This window comes from Saccopteryx leptura, chromosome 3 (genome assembly GCF_036850995.1).
Source record: "Saccopteryx leptura isolate mSacLep1 chromosome 3, mSacLep1_pri_phased_curated, whole genome shotgun sequence".
Classification (NCBI taxonomy): Eukaryota; Metazoa; Chordata; class Mammalia; order Chiroptera; family Emballonuridae; genus Saccopteryx; species Saccopteryx leptura.
The window spans coordinates 78,167,159-78,181,164 of record NC_089505.1 but is presented as its reverse complement, the minus strand read 5'-3'; the positions used below and the strand labels follow the sequence as shown (position 1 = coordinate 78,181,164).

General features: G+C 39.7%; 2 protein-coding genes and 1 pseudogene across 2 annotated transcripts in view; 2 read left to right on the top strand and 1 right to left on the bottom strand.

Moving 5' to 3' along the window:
• Nucleotides 1-14,006, bottom strand: part of LOC136399334 (zinc finger protein 91-like) — a 944,498-nt gene that overhangs the window by 397,008 nt on the left and 533,484 nt on the right. The window lies entirely within an intron of this gene.
• The window catches only part of LOC136399322 (zinc finger protein 91-like), a 388,962-nt pseudogene that overhangs the window by 44,406 nt on the left and 330,550 nt on the right, over nucleotides 1-14,006 (top strand).
• Nucleotides 5,031-7,519, top strand: LOC136397150 (zinc finger protein 420-like). The gene is given in 2 exon segments (XM_066371733.1): nucleotides 5,031-5,853; nucleotides 5,856-7,519. Coding segments are annotated over 2 exon segments (1,380 nt in total). The 3' UTR covers nucleotides 6,413-7,519.

Here is a 14,006-nt window from a genome sequence, read left to right as displayed (position 1 = left end):
TTGACCCATTTAGAAAACATACTTAAACACAAATAATAGTCCTGCCCTGGCCAGATAGCTTAATTGGTTGGAGCATCATCCTGAAGCACAAAGGAAAAAATATGACAAAAATCTAATCAAAAAGTGAAAACAGAAAGCCAGAATTCCAGGCAGCTCTCAACTGCACAAGAAAGAATTACAGAATGAAGGTGATGATGAAAGCGGGTAACAGTGGACACTTTCCTACCTGCTGCGTGATACTCTAAGGTCACCTATAGCAGTAACTATTGAAGGACTCCCTAAGATACATAGAGACATGAAGTTATTATAATGTTGAAAATTAAAAATACAGACTGGAAATATATTTTTATTTTGTTCCAAGTTAAAGGAGGGTAGATAGACAGACTCGTGCATGCACCTCGATGTGATGCACATGAAAACCTTCATCTGGGGCTGTTATTTTATCCATCTGGGGCCATGGCCACAACTCAGCTATTTTTAGTGCTTGAGGTGGAGACAGCACAGAGACATCCTCAGCACCCCAAGATAATATGCAGGAACCAAATGAGACATGGCTTCAGGAGGGAAAGAGAAAGGAAGAGAAGAAGAGAAAGAATGGCTAAGGGGAAGGATGGAAAATCAGATGGTCACTTCCCCTGCATGTCCTGAGTGGAATTGAACCCAGGACATCCATATTCCAAGATGACGCTTTCCCACTGAAACAAAGGGCCAGGGCCCAGACCAAAAATTTGTAATCATAATTCATACTAAGCAAAAGAACATTTTGAATTAAAGCAGAATTAGATCTTCACACTTTGGGGAGATGCTTTATGTTGTAATGAAATCATTGGGTCTTCACTCTGTATGGTCTTGTGGAAATCCTCCATAGAACTGGAGATGATAAACCTGGCCTGATGTGGCAGTGGAGCAGTGCATAGAATGTTGAATGGGGACACAAAGGACTCGTGTTCAAAACCCAAAGGTCAGCACATTGAGCGTGGGCTCACTAACTTGAGTGCAGGATTGCTGGCTTGAGCGTGGAATCACAAACATGACCCATGGTTGCTGGCTTGATCAAGGGGTCACTGACTCTCCTGTAACCCCAGATCAAGGCACATAAAAGAAAGCAATCAATGAAAAAGTAAGGTGCTACAAAAAACCCCCGATGCTTATCTTTCTCTTTTCCTGACTGTCCCTATCTGTCCCTCTCTGTCTGTCAAGAAAAGAAAGAAAGAAAAAAGGAAGGAAGGAAGGGAGGGAGGGAAGGAGGAAGGAAGGAAGGAAGGAAGGAAGGAAGGAAGGAAGGAAGGAAGGAAGGGAGAAAGAAAGATAATTCTGAAAACATGGCATGGGTCCCCAGGATTCCTGAAATTTCTGCACATAATCTGAAGATCTCAACCACTTCCAACAAAAACTCCAAATGAGAAAACACAGTTTATCATGTACCTCCTCAGGTACATACACAGGTATTCCAAGGTCCCCAAAGCTATGGAAGAGGAGTCATCATGGCAGCCCTCAGTCCAAGAGGAAGACTTGCCTCCACTGCTAATTTGATGACAGAGGTCACTAAAGCAAAAGCAGAGTCCTGAGAGAATGCTGGAATATGGAACGTGTTGGAGACAAGCTGTCCCTCTCTGACAGCAACCAAAATACACCTGGGCTTCTCACAGCCCTTTCCACTGCAGCAGCTTCCCAACCACACTGTAAGGTCTGGCTTCCTCCATGGCCTTTAGATCTCTTATCTGCCTCATCTGCTTCCTCATCCCACCTACCTGGGTGGAAGGATACTATCATTTTCCTTCACAGCTCCAATTTCTAATGCATTTTGTGCCCAGGTGAGAAGACATGGTATTGTCTGGAACTCTTAACCTGCCTTTGTCTTATTTAAAATGTAATTTTGTCACTACTTGCTGGTATATCCATTTACTGTGTCATAACTATCATATTTTGTATCTCTCAGCTATGCCATCTGAAGACAACCAGACCTTGTTACAAAATCCAGGCATAGAAGATTTATTCTCTAAAACAATACTGGTAAGATATGGAAGGTGTGGTTTTGATCTTGTAAATGTAATGAAAACCTCAGAAATTTAGGAAGAATGGTAAGAAGAAAGGATATTAATGTGTACAGAACTAACCTGCTGCAATTTGTTTTGTTGTTATTTATATAGAGTGGTACTTTGACTCATGAGTTTAATCTGTTTAATGACCATGCTCGTGACTCTCTTTGCTTCTGTGTCAAATCGAATTTCCCCATTTAAATTAATGAGAATGAAATTAATCTGTTCCAGCCTCCAAAAACAGCACGAATTTTTTTTTATGTATATTCTTTAATTTTTTTTAGTTTTTATTTTTTTGTACTTTTCTGAAGTGAGAAGCAGGGAGGCAGAGACAGAGACAGACTCCCGCTTGTGCCTGACCAGGATCCACCTGGCATGCCCACCAGGGGGTGATGCTCTGCCCATCTGGGGCATTGCTCCACTGCAGTCAAAGCCATTCTAGCACCTGAGGTGAAGGTCATGGAGCCATCCTCAGTGCCTTGGCCAGTTTTGCTCCAATGGAGCCGTGGCTGCAGAAGTAGAAGCGAGAGATGGAAAGGAGAGGGGGAAGGGTGGAGAAGAAGATAGGTGCTTACCTGTGTGCCCTGACTGGGAATCGAACCCAGGACTTCCACATGCCAGGCCAATGCTCTATCACTGATCCAATTAGCCAGGACCACCTATATACTTTTAAATAAGAAATTGTACTTTATTAGTAACAAATACACACACACACACACACACACACACACACACACATACATATAATAAGCAAGAATGTAAAGATATAAATGTATTGACCTTCAAGGTCAGGCAAAGATGCTGGTGGAGGGGAAGGAGACTGTCGTAGGTGATTTTCAATTCAAGCACTGTCACAACATAGCTTACTCTCCACACACTAAATGCTACATTTAATTGAAAATTTTAACTTACAGCTATGTATGATATGTAACTTTATTTCTAAATTTAATTAATATTTTTCTTTGCTTAATTATCAATTTCTTTACTGACTTTTGGCTTTTTTGCCACTTTCCTCATTTTTACGTAGAGGCTGTTTCAACAAAAACCTTTCCATGGAAGTTTGTTTTTTCCTCCCTTCCAGAACATTCGGCAGGCCATTTAGTGGAGGGTGGCAAAAACTTATGATTCAAATATCCGCTTTTGAATTAAAGCAAAAAATTCCATGAGTGACTACTCATCTCTCAAGTTGCTTTAAATTGCTTTAAAGTGCTCGTGTGTCAAGATACCACTGTATTTAGAGAGAGAGGTATGGGGAGAGAGAGAGGAGACAGGGACAGTCAGAAATATTGAACTTTTCCAGTATGTGCCCTGACCAGGGATTGAGCCTGTGACCTTTGCATACTGGGATGACAGTGAAACCAATGGAGGGTATTGGCCATGGTGGGACAATTAATATTAATTAATTATTATTAATTGTTTAAGTGTTTATTCCTCTCTGGCCTGTTAACCACTCAGTTGGTTAGAGCGTCGTCCTGAAACAACAACACTGGATTTAATCACTGTAAGGACATTTGGGATAAGCAGCCAATGAGTGGACAACATGTTGAAGCAACAATGAATGCTTCCCTTCCTGCTCCTCTCTCCCAACCTCTCTCTGTCTTTTTGAAAATAAAAAAGTTGAGTCCCTCCTGGATAGCTCAGTTGGTTGTAGGATTGTCCTGGAGCACAGATTTCCTGGTTTGATTCCCCAGTCAAGTTTCATACAAGAGCACATTAATGTTTTCTATCTCTGCCTCACCCTTCGCAAAAAGGAAAAAATAACTTATTGCATTGATTTTATCAAAAGAGAGGAAAAGAAAAAGGTGGAGACAGGAACATCTATCTTCTCCTGTATGTGGCCTGGCTGGGAATCGAGGCAGCGACTTCTGTGCTTTAGGATGCTTCTCCAACCAATTGAGCTATCTGGCCAGAGCGGGACTATTATTTGTGGTTAACTCCTTATTTTCTAAATAGGTAATAAATATTACACAGTTGTGTAACTCCCTGTTTAAATCAGCTACATTGTCATCAGTTAGTTTCTCAAAATGCAAATTGGCTCTGGTTCATTTCCTCAGTGTTTGGCCAAGAATGTGGATGTCCTGGGTAAATTCTGTGTCATGGCCTACAGGAAAAGTAACCATCTTCTTTACCTGTCCCCCTCTTGCTTCTCTCTCTCTCTCTCTTCCCATACCACAACCATCGGTGAATTGGTCAAGTACGCTGCCCTCAGACACTGAGGATGGGTCTGTGTTCTCTTCTCCAGGCAGTAAAAAAACGGCTCCATTGCTGAGCCATAGAGCAGTGTCCCCCCTACATCAAAATATTAACCCTTTGTGGGCTTGCCCAGAAGACCAAAAACTATTCTTTAACTATTACATGTTTTTGAAAAGTAAATCTGGAAAAGTTAGGAAGTTATGTAATCTTTGGAGGAAATCATCATTCAGTTTGTTTTTCCATTTCAAGATCTATAATATTCATTAATTTTGGAGCCAATTTTGTTCAGTAAACATGGTTTAATAGGTATCAAAGTGTAGTTATTTGGGAATAAATACAAATGTTAAATGAATTATACCTTTCAGTAAAAGCATATCTATTTTTGATGATTACCAGAGTATACATAATGAAGACAGAAGTTATCAATGCAGTGAACATTGGAGAACCATTAAACAAGAATCAATTTGTAGTCAAAATGAGAAAACTCCATTTCCCAAGAACCATTATGAACATGGAAAAGTGACCAGATGTTACATTCTAATATTCATCGGCTCATTCATGTTGTGGAGGTAACAAACGAACAAAGTAAATGTGTTAACTCTTTTAAACAATCTTCAGGTCATACTGAAAAAGAGAATATTCATACTGAGGAGGAAGCTTCCACTTATAACTTATGTACTAGAGCTTTCAGTGAAATATTCAATGTGAATATATTTAAGAAAGACAATAGTATAGAAACACTTTATAAATATGAAAAATCTGGTAAGACATTTAATTGGCATTCGTGTCTTAGTATATATGAAAAAAATATTCACACCAAAGGGAGACCTCACAGATGCCACCTCAAAGTGTGGCAAAGCCTTTAGCCATTCCTCAACTCTTTTTAACTATAAAAAAATTCATACTGGAGAGAGGTCTCATAAATATTTAGAATGTGGCAAATCCTTTACCTGGAAATCAAAGCTTAATGTACATCAAAGAATTCACATGGGAGAGAAACTGTATAAATGCAGAGAATGTGACACAGCCTTTAGCTTTTCTTCAGCTCTTACTATACATCAACAAACTCACACAAAAGAGAAACCAGACAAATGCATACAATGTGCTAAAGCCTTTAGCTGTTCCTCTGCTCTTACTACACAACAAAGAACTCAAACAGGAGAGAAACCATACAAATGTAGAAAATGTGGGAAAGCCTTTAGGCATTCCTTAACACTTACTTACCATCAGAAAATTCATACTGGAGAGAGGTCTTTTAAATGTTTAGAATGTGGCAAAACCTTTATCCGTAAATCACACCTTATTCAACATCAAAGAATTCATACAGGAGAGAGACAATACAATTGCAGGCAATGTGACAAAGCTTTTAATCGTTCCTCAGCTCTTACTGTACATAAAAGAATTCATACTGGAGAGAGGTCTCATAAATGTTTAGATTGTGGCAAAGCCTTTCACTGTTCCTCATCTCTTACTGTACATCAAAGAACTCATACAGGAGAGAAACCATACAAATGCAGACAATGTGGCAAAGCTTTTACTCAAACCTCAGGTCTTACTGTACATCAGAGAACTCACACAGGAGAGAAACCATATGAATGCAAACAATGTGGCAGAGCCTTAGATGTTCCTCAACTCTCATTATACATCAAAGAACTCACACAGGAGAGAAACCACATAAATGCAGGCAATGTGGCAAAGCCTTTAGCTATTCCTCTGACCTTACTATACATCAAAGAACTCACACAGGAGAGAAACCATACAAATGCAGACAATGTGGCAAAGCTTTTACTCACCCCTCATCTCTTACTCTACATCAAAGAACTCACACAGGAGAGAAGCCATACAAATGCAGACAATGTGGCAAAGCTTCTACTCAACTCTCAGGTCTTACTATACATCAAGCAACTCAAACAAAAGAGAAACCATACAAATGCAGTCAATGTGGCAAAGCTTTTACTCACCCGTCCACGCTTACTAAACATCAAAGAACTCACACAGGAGAGAAACCATACAAATGTAGAGAATGTGGCAAAGCCTTTAGTCATTCGTCAAATCTTACTGAGCATCAGAAAATTCATACTGGAGAGAGGTCTCATAAATGTTTAAAATGTGGCAAAACCTTTATCCGGAAATCAAACCTTACTGTACATCAAAGAATTCACATGGGAAAGAAACCATAGAAATGTAGGGAATATGGCAAAGCCTTTAGAATTTCATCAAGTTTTATTAAACATCAAAGAGTTCACATTGTAGAGAAGCTCTATCAATGCCCAGAATGTGGCACAGCCTTTAATGGCTCCTCACACCTTTCTTGACATCAGAGGACTCATACTGGAGAGAAAAGTTACTAACAAAGAGAATGTGGAAAAGCCTTTTGCCTGTCCTGAAACGTCACTCATCTTAACCCTCATTCTGAACAGAAACCTTACATTTATACTGTATTAAAATTTCTGCTTGGCAGGGGAATCTTAGTAAACATTCAAGAATTCATTATCAAAAGAAAGAAGCCTTGATAAATTTGCAGGTTGTGGAAAATCATGAAATGACTTTCACCTTCCTAAACAAGAGAATACATACCTGAGAGGCACCTTGCAAATGTGAAGTATGTGGAAAAGACTTTTTATTGAAAACTTGCTGCACATTGCAGAATTCATGATGAAGAGAAACAGTAAAAATGTTAGAATTTGGCAAAATATTTAAGTTTTGTTAAAAGCTCATTGAGCATCAGAGAATTAAGCCTTAAAAGGTAATTTATGTTCCAGTCTTTGTCCTGATTTCTATCTTAATCAACATCTGCTAAGACTGGACAGAAGAGTAACAGACATAAAGAACATGGGAAAGCTTTACATGGTATGCAAGCCTTACTGCACCCCTGTGATCGATAGAATTTCTCCCACCTCATGCTTTCACAATGTTTCACCCTTAGCTGTGTTCTTTGTGTAACTTACCAAATATTTGCTTTTTATGCTTTATTTTTAACAACCTAAAGTTAACTTTAGAACGCTAAAGAGTCTGCAGATGGGATCCTATTAAAGGCTTGTGCTCTGGGTCCTGCTTCTCTCTTCCGGCTTTCTGCCGAGGCCTCCATGGGTAGACTCAGGCAGGCTGTGCTGTTCCTCCAGGGCTTGTGAGTCATCCATGTGTCTGTTTTATCGGCCTTGTGGTCTCTTCTGTAACTGCTGCTCACCCTCCAGTATCATAGTGCTCTGCTTCACATATTCTAGTAATTGAAAAAAATCCACTCTAGTATAATTAGAAAGTTATTTATAAATGTTGATCTTTTTTTTTTTTTTTTTTTTTTTTTTTTACAGAGGCAGAGATAGACAGGGACAGACAGACAAGAATGGAGAGAGATGAGAAGCATCAATCATTAGTTTTTCGTTGCGCGTTGCGACTTCTTAGTTGTTCATTGATTGCTTTCTCATATGTGCCTTGACCGCGGGCCTTCAGCAGACTGAGTAACCTCTTGCTGGAGCCAGCGACCTTGGGTCCAAGCTGGTGAGCTTTTTGCTCAAGGCAGATGAGCCTGCGCTCAAGCTGGCGACCTCGGGTCTCGAACCTGGGTCCTTCCGCATCCCAGTCCGATGCTCTATCCGCTGCACCACCACCTGGTCAGGCTATGACTGTTGATCTTATGTGTACTATTTTATATATCTTTTTTTATTTGAGTCAATGGAAAAAAATTTCCATGGTTTGATATACAAAAATGCATTACGTACATTAGTAATCTGACGATGTAATGTACAAGAGGACTGAGGAATAAGGAAATGTGTGTGCATGTCTTCATTAGCGTAGGGAAATAATGCATCAACATAGGTAATTCAACAAAGCTGATAGTTACTTGACAGGTACAAATCTCACATATTTCTAATGTGAATGATTTTCTATACATTGCATTTCTGTATACTTAACTTTTCCCCCCAAATCACCACTCTTGGTTATAGATACTCACTCTGCAGTTATCTCTTTTATTTTAATAAACAACCCACTATAGTTATTTCTTCTTTTTATGGTCATAGAATGTTACTTATATGATCTGCTTTGAAAGTTTAAGACTGGCTTCCTTGGAATATAGTGGCATAGAGAAATCAACTGGAAAATGCAGGTAATTTTTCAGAGATCACACAATGTTTCATCTTGTTTAGTGTATTTCATTTTTTTATTGGAGAATAACAACATTATATCAAAGTTTTAAAAGTATTCTCGACCCTGGCTTGTTGCCTCAGTGGTAGAATATCTGCCTGGCATGTGAATGTCTAGGGTTTTATTACGACTCAGGACAGAACGGAAAAGTGCCCATCTGCTTCTTAAGTGGTTCACATAAAACAGAAGCATCTTGACCGAGTTTCCCATCACACCTGCTCTGACCTGCCTGACCACATTCAAACTGAGTTCCTGAGTGTTTACAGACTGTCTTCAGTGCTGCCTCATTGAATGTCACCTGTACCACAGGAGGCAGTAAATATGAGCAGTTATTCTCATGGCTTTTCTATGTACACAGTCCACCATGAGACCTCTCACTGCAGCACAATTCTCTGCAGATACGTCCCGCGGGCCCTACACAAATCGGTGAAATAACATTTTCCCTTTACTTTCATCCTGTCTTTTAATCTGAAGAGGGTCTCTTGTACACAGCATAGGGATAGTTCTTCTCATATCCATTCAGGTACCCTGTGACTTTCTTTTTCCATTACTCAGTTTTGTGAGAGACAGAGGGACAGGTAGAGAAAAACAAGATAGGAAAGGAAAAAGATGAAAGGCATCAATTCCTTCTTGTGGCACCTTAGTTCATCAATTGATTTCTCACATGTACCTTCACTGAGGAGGATGCAGCAGAGAGAGTGACACCTTGAGCCCTTGGGCTGAATCCAGCAACATTGGGTGCCAACCAGCAACCCAAGGTTTAAACCAGAGACCATGGACTCCTGTCCACTATCCCATGCTCAAGCTAGTGACCACAAGGTTTCAAACTTGGTTCCTCTATATGCAAGGCTGAAGCTTTCTCCAGTGCATCATCACTTGGACAGACCCTTGTGACTTTTAGTTGAAGCATTTTTTTTTCAAAGTGAGATAAGAGGAAATAGGTATACTGACTCTCACATTCACCCTCACTGGGATCCACCTGGCAAACTCTGTCTGGGGCTAATGCTCTGCCCATCTGGGGCCATGCTCACAACCAACCTATTTTGAGCCTGAGAAAGATTCCACAAAGACATACTCAGTGCCTGGGGCTGATGTGACCAAACCAACTGAGTCATGACTGAGGGAGTGTAAGATACAGTGATGGAAGAGAAGGGTAGGGGTGGAGAAGTAGATGGTTGCTTCTGTGTACTGTGACCGAGAATGCAACATGGAACATACACACACAGGGCCCATGCTCTACAACTGAACCAGCTGACCAGGGTCTTAATTGAAGCATTTATTTTCATTTTAGATTATTAAAAGTTATATAGTTTTTGGAATTTTAAAATACAGTAGTACAGTCATAGAAGGGGGTTTTAACTTTTTTAATTGACATCAATGGCTAGATCTCCCAGACAGAAGATAACAAACAGCTGTCTCCAGTGACACATTATACAAGATAAAATTGTATTAACTGAAGTATTTCACCCCAAAACAAAAGTATATGCATTCTAGGCATAATGAAAACAGAATGCTCTCTAAAACAGTTTCATTTGTCTTTCTAATGACCACAAGAAAAATAAATCATGTATAAACAATGTGCATCAATACACCTCAACATTCCACACTAGACTACTTGGAAACTGAACAACTCCCATCAAGCTGAAGCCCTGTAGTTTGTGCTGTAACAAAATAACCATAAAGACACTGTTGCAGGTAATGACTACAAGATACAAAACATCTTTAGATGCATATAAATATGAACACATACAGTGACTATAGGAAGGAGAAGGAAACTGTATGCAATATGTACTTTCTATACGCTGTTGATTTTTAGCATGGGCACGTGCATAGGAACTAATATTGAGCAGCTTGAACTGATGCAGGACAGGACACTGAAACAGCCAACAAACTTTGGTGTTTTATTTTCAAACCTTCCTCCTAGAAATTCCTGGTAATGGTGACAATTACTTGAAATACACTCATGGCACAACAGGTGTCAGTAGATCTACCTCTGGCCATGCAGTGAACATAGACAATAACCTTGCATCCAAACACTAAAGAAAATGGTTCACCTGACAGTTCCTGGTCAAGTGGGTAGGCAGCATCCTGGGATGGTGAGGTTTCAGTATCAAAATCCTGAGGTCACTGACTTGAGTGTGAGATCAACTGATCCCAAGGTTCCCATGGTCATTGAGTTGAGCAAGAGATCACTGCATCAGCTCTATCCTCAAAGGTCATGACAACTGTGAGAAACAATGAGCAACTAAAGTAACACAGCTACATGTTGATGCTTCTCAACTCTTTCAAAAATAGAGTGATAAAAAAATATTTCAACCCAAAGGCTGCTATGATCTCCAAATTCCTCTAGAAAGAATGATCAACAGTTGGCTACAATCATAACTGAGAATCAAACCTGTTCAACTTGTCCTGGTTCCACTTCAGTAAAGCAGAAGGTAGTAATGTAAAACTTAAAAAATCTTCAGAACTCTGATAAAAATTGACAGCAGGAAGATCACCTCAACATACAAATGCCATTTTATCCCAAAATCGATATTCATATTTGGAGATTTCAGCGTGAAATTATGAGTTGTGTGCTAAATACTTTGTGAAATACATAATGTAAAACATTCATAGAATTCTGACATGTCATTGCATTAGAAAGACTCCAAATTACAAATCAAAACCCCCAGTGCTAACATGCCTAGGGCAAGGAGAGAAAGAAGTGAGAAGCTGTGGCCACAGCACTTCAGAGAAGAATGGCTGTGATGTCTGCAGCTGAGAATTAAAAGAAAGACTCTAAAAGAAACAGGAAGTGGAAAATAAACTTGATTTTCTGAGTGGAGCCAGTTGTGCAGCCTGGGAACAGGTGTCAGCACTCCACAGGAAGTGTTCAGGTAAACTCAACACCCTGGGTCTTAGTCATCTCCCACCTGGCCCTACAGCATCATTGCCTCTGGGATTTAAGTCTCTTCATTATGAAGCATTTGTTAGAGTGACTGCACTATCCTATGTGTGTTCATTTAAATGTAAGAGGAACACATTGGCAGAGACTAAGAAATGACTTGGTGTGCTTTGCAGGACTCATGGTACAGACTTGCAATTTATGGATGGATTAGAGGGGGGAAATTTATTATGATTAATAAGAATTAAAAATAATCAAGTTAAGCCTGACCAGGTGGTAATGCAGTACATAAAGCATCAGACTGGGACACGGAGGACCCAGCTTCAAAAACCCAAGGTCACTGGCTTGAGTGCAGGCTCATCCAGCTTCAGCATGGGATCATAGACATGACCCTGTGACCACTGGCATGACCCCAGAAGTTGCTGGCTTGAAGCCCAAGGTCACTGACTTGAGCAGGGGATCACTGGCTAAACTTAGCCTCCTGGTAAAGGCACATGAGAAAGCAATCAGCAACTAAGGTGCCACAAGAAAGAATTGATGCTTCTCATCTCTCTCCCTTTCTCTCTATTCCTCTTGTCCTTCTCTCTGTCTCTCTTGCCCCCCCCCGCCATAAAATGGTTTTCAACTTATGCAACCTAAAGTAGAATAAAGAAAAAGAATCAACACAGAGTAAGCTACATAACATCACCAGATAAAGAAACATCAGCCTGGATTCTAGAGTACGGTGGTACCTTGATACACAAGCACTTTAAATCACGAGCAATTTGAGAGATGAGCAGTCATGTGTGGGATTTTTTGCTTTAAGTCACAAACGGATATTTGAATCATGAACTTCCACCACCCTCCACTAGATAGCCTAACGTTTGGTTTTACAGGTTACACTCTCAGCAGTGTACAAAGGTTTTGCAAGAAATTAGTGAGGAGGAGCCAGAGGTGGATGAACGAATCAATATAAGTGAGATTAAGAAAATCTTGGGGAACTGGGAAAAAATTAGTTTATTGAAAAACACCCAGAAAAACATACAACAAGTTGTGCACTGGAGCTCTGTAACAACACTTCTTTCACACATTATTGAAATGTTCTGAAAGGGAGGAAGAAACAAACTTCTATGAAAAGGTTTTTGTTGAAACAGCCTCTCAGTGAAAGCGAGAAAAGTGTGGTGAAAAAGCCAAAAGTCAGTGAAGAAAATGATGATGATTAAGCAAAGTAAAAAAATAGCAATAAAGTTACATATCATATGTAGTGTGTAAGTTAAATTTTGCAATCAAATGTAGCATTAAGAGTGTCACAAGTTATGTTAAGTAATACCGCATGAAATGAAAATCCCCTCCACCAGTCTCCTTCCTGTCGGCCAGCATCTGCGCCTGACCTTGAAGGTAAATACACTTCATAAACCAGTTTATATCTTTACAGTCTCTCTTATTATGTGGATATGTGTGTGTGTGTGTGTGTGTGTATTAAGTACATTTTCTTATCTAAAAGCATATAAAACAAGAAATTTTGTGTAACTTTGGGGGGCCAGAATGGATTAATTACATTCCCATTAATTGAAATGAGGAAATTTGATTTGGCACACAAGCAAACTGAATCCCAAGATCAGCCATGAAACGAAGGAAACTCATGTGTCAAGGTACCAGTGTAATAGCTAATAAAACAATAGACTAAGAAAAAGAGAATAATGTGTATGTACAAATCTCACCAAACCATGAGGGACACATTACCACAATGGGAAGCTTCACATCATGTGCATCAACTAGGAAGAGTTCTCTGGAGATTCGAGAACAGTACCTACATATATGGGACAATTTGGGCTGGTCGTTATTACACAAGGGTCCTTCATTCATGACTTCTAGGGAAAAAGGAATGTTACCACATTCTGAAATAATTAGCTTAACTGGCAATCAAGTAGTCACATCCTCCCTGGCTTCAGGAAAACCTGTCTTCAGACCTTTCTTCCTGGATTGAGGGGAAACTGCAGCAGAAAGTCTTATCCCACCCTGAGTAGATGTCAGTCTTTCCTGCAACCATTGTTTTTTTATTTCTTATTTATTTATTCATTTTAGAGGGGGAGAAGAGAGGGGGGGGAGGAGCAGGAAGCATGAACTCCCATATGTGCCTTGACCAGGCAAGCCAGGGTTTTGAACCGGCAACCTCAGTGTTTCTAGGTTGATGCTTTATCCACTGTGCCACCACAGGTCAGGCCCTGCAACCATTTTTTGTGACTCCTTTTTTTTCATGTTCAATTGAGTTCTAATTCACACATGTATACTTTTCCTCCATACTTGGATGACATTGGTTACCAAAACAGAATAATTTTAAAACATTGATATACTAGTGTTATTCTCCAATGAAGAAATGGAATATGCTAAACAAAATGAAACTTTGTGTGATCTCTGAAATTACCTGCATTTTACAGGTGATTTCTGAATGCCACTACATTCTGTAGAAACCATTCTTAAAATCTGAGTTCATATACTCAACATTTAATGACCAATGAAACAAGGAAGTACTATAGTAGGCTTTATATTAAAAAAAAATAAAAAGAATAACTGCATTGTAACTTTCTCTAACAAAGATTTGGTTTTTGGTTTGTTTTTTTGTGACACAGAATGTCAGAGAGAGGGACAGACAGGGAGAGATGAGAAGCATCAATTCTTTACTGCGTCATCCCAGTTCATTGATTGCTTTCTCACATGTGCCTTGACCGGGGGCTACAGCAGACCAAGTGACCGCTTGCTCAAGCCAG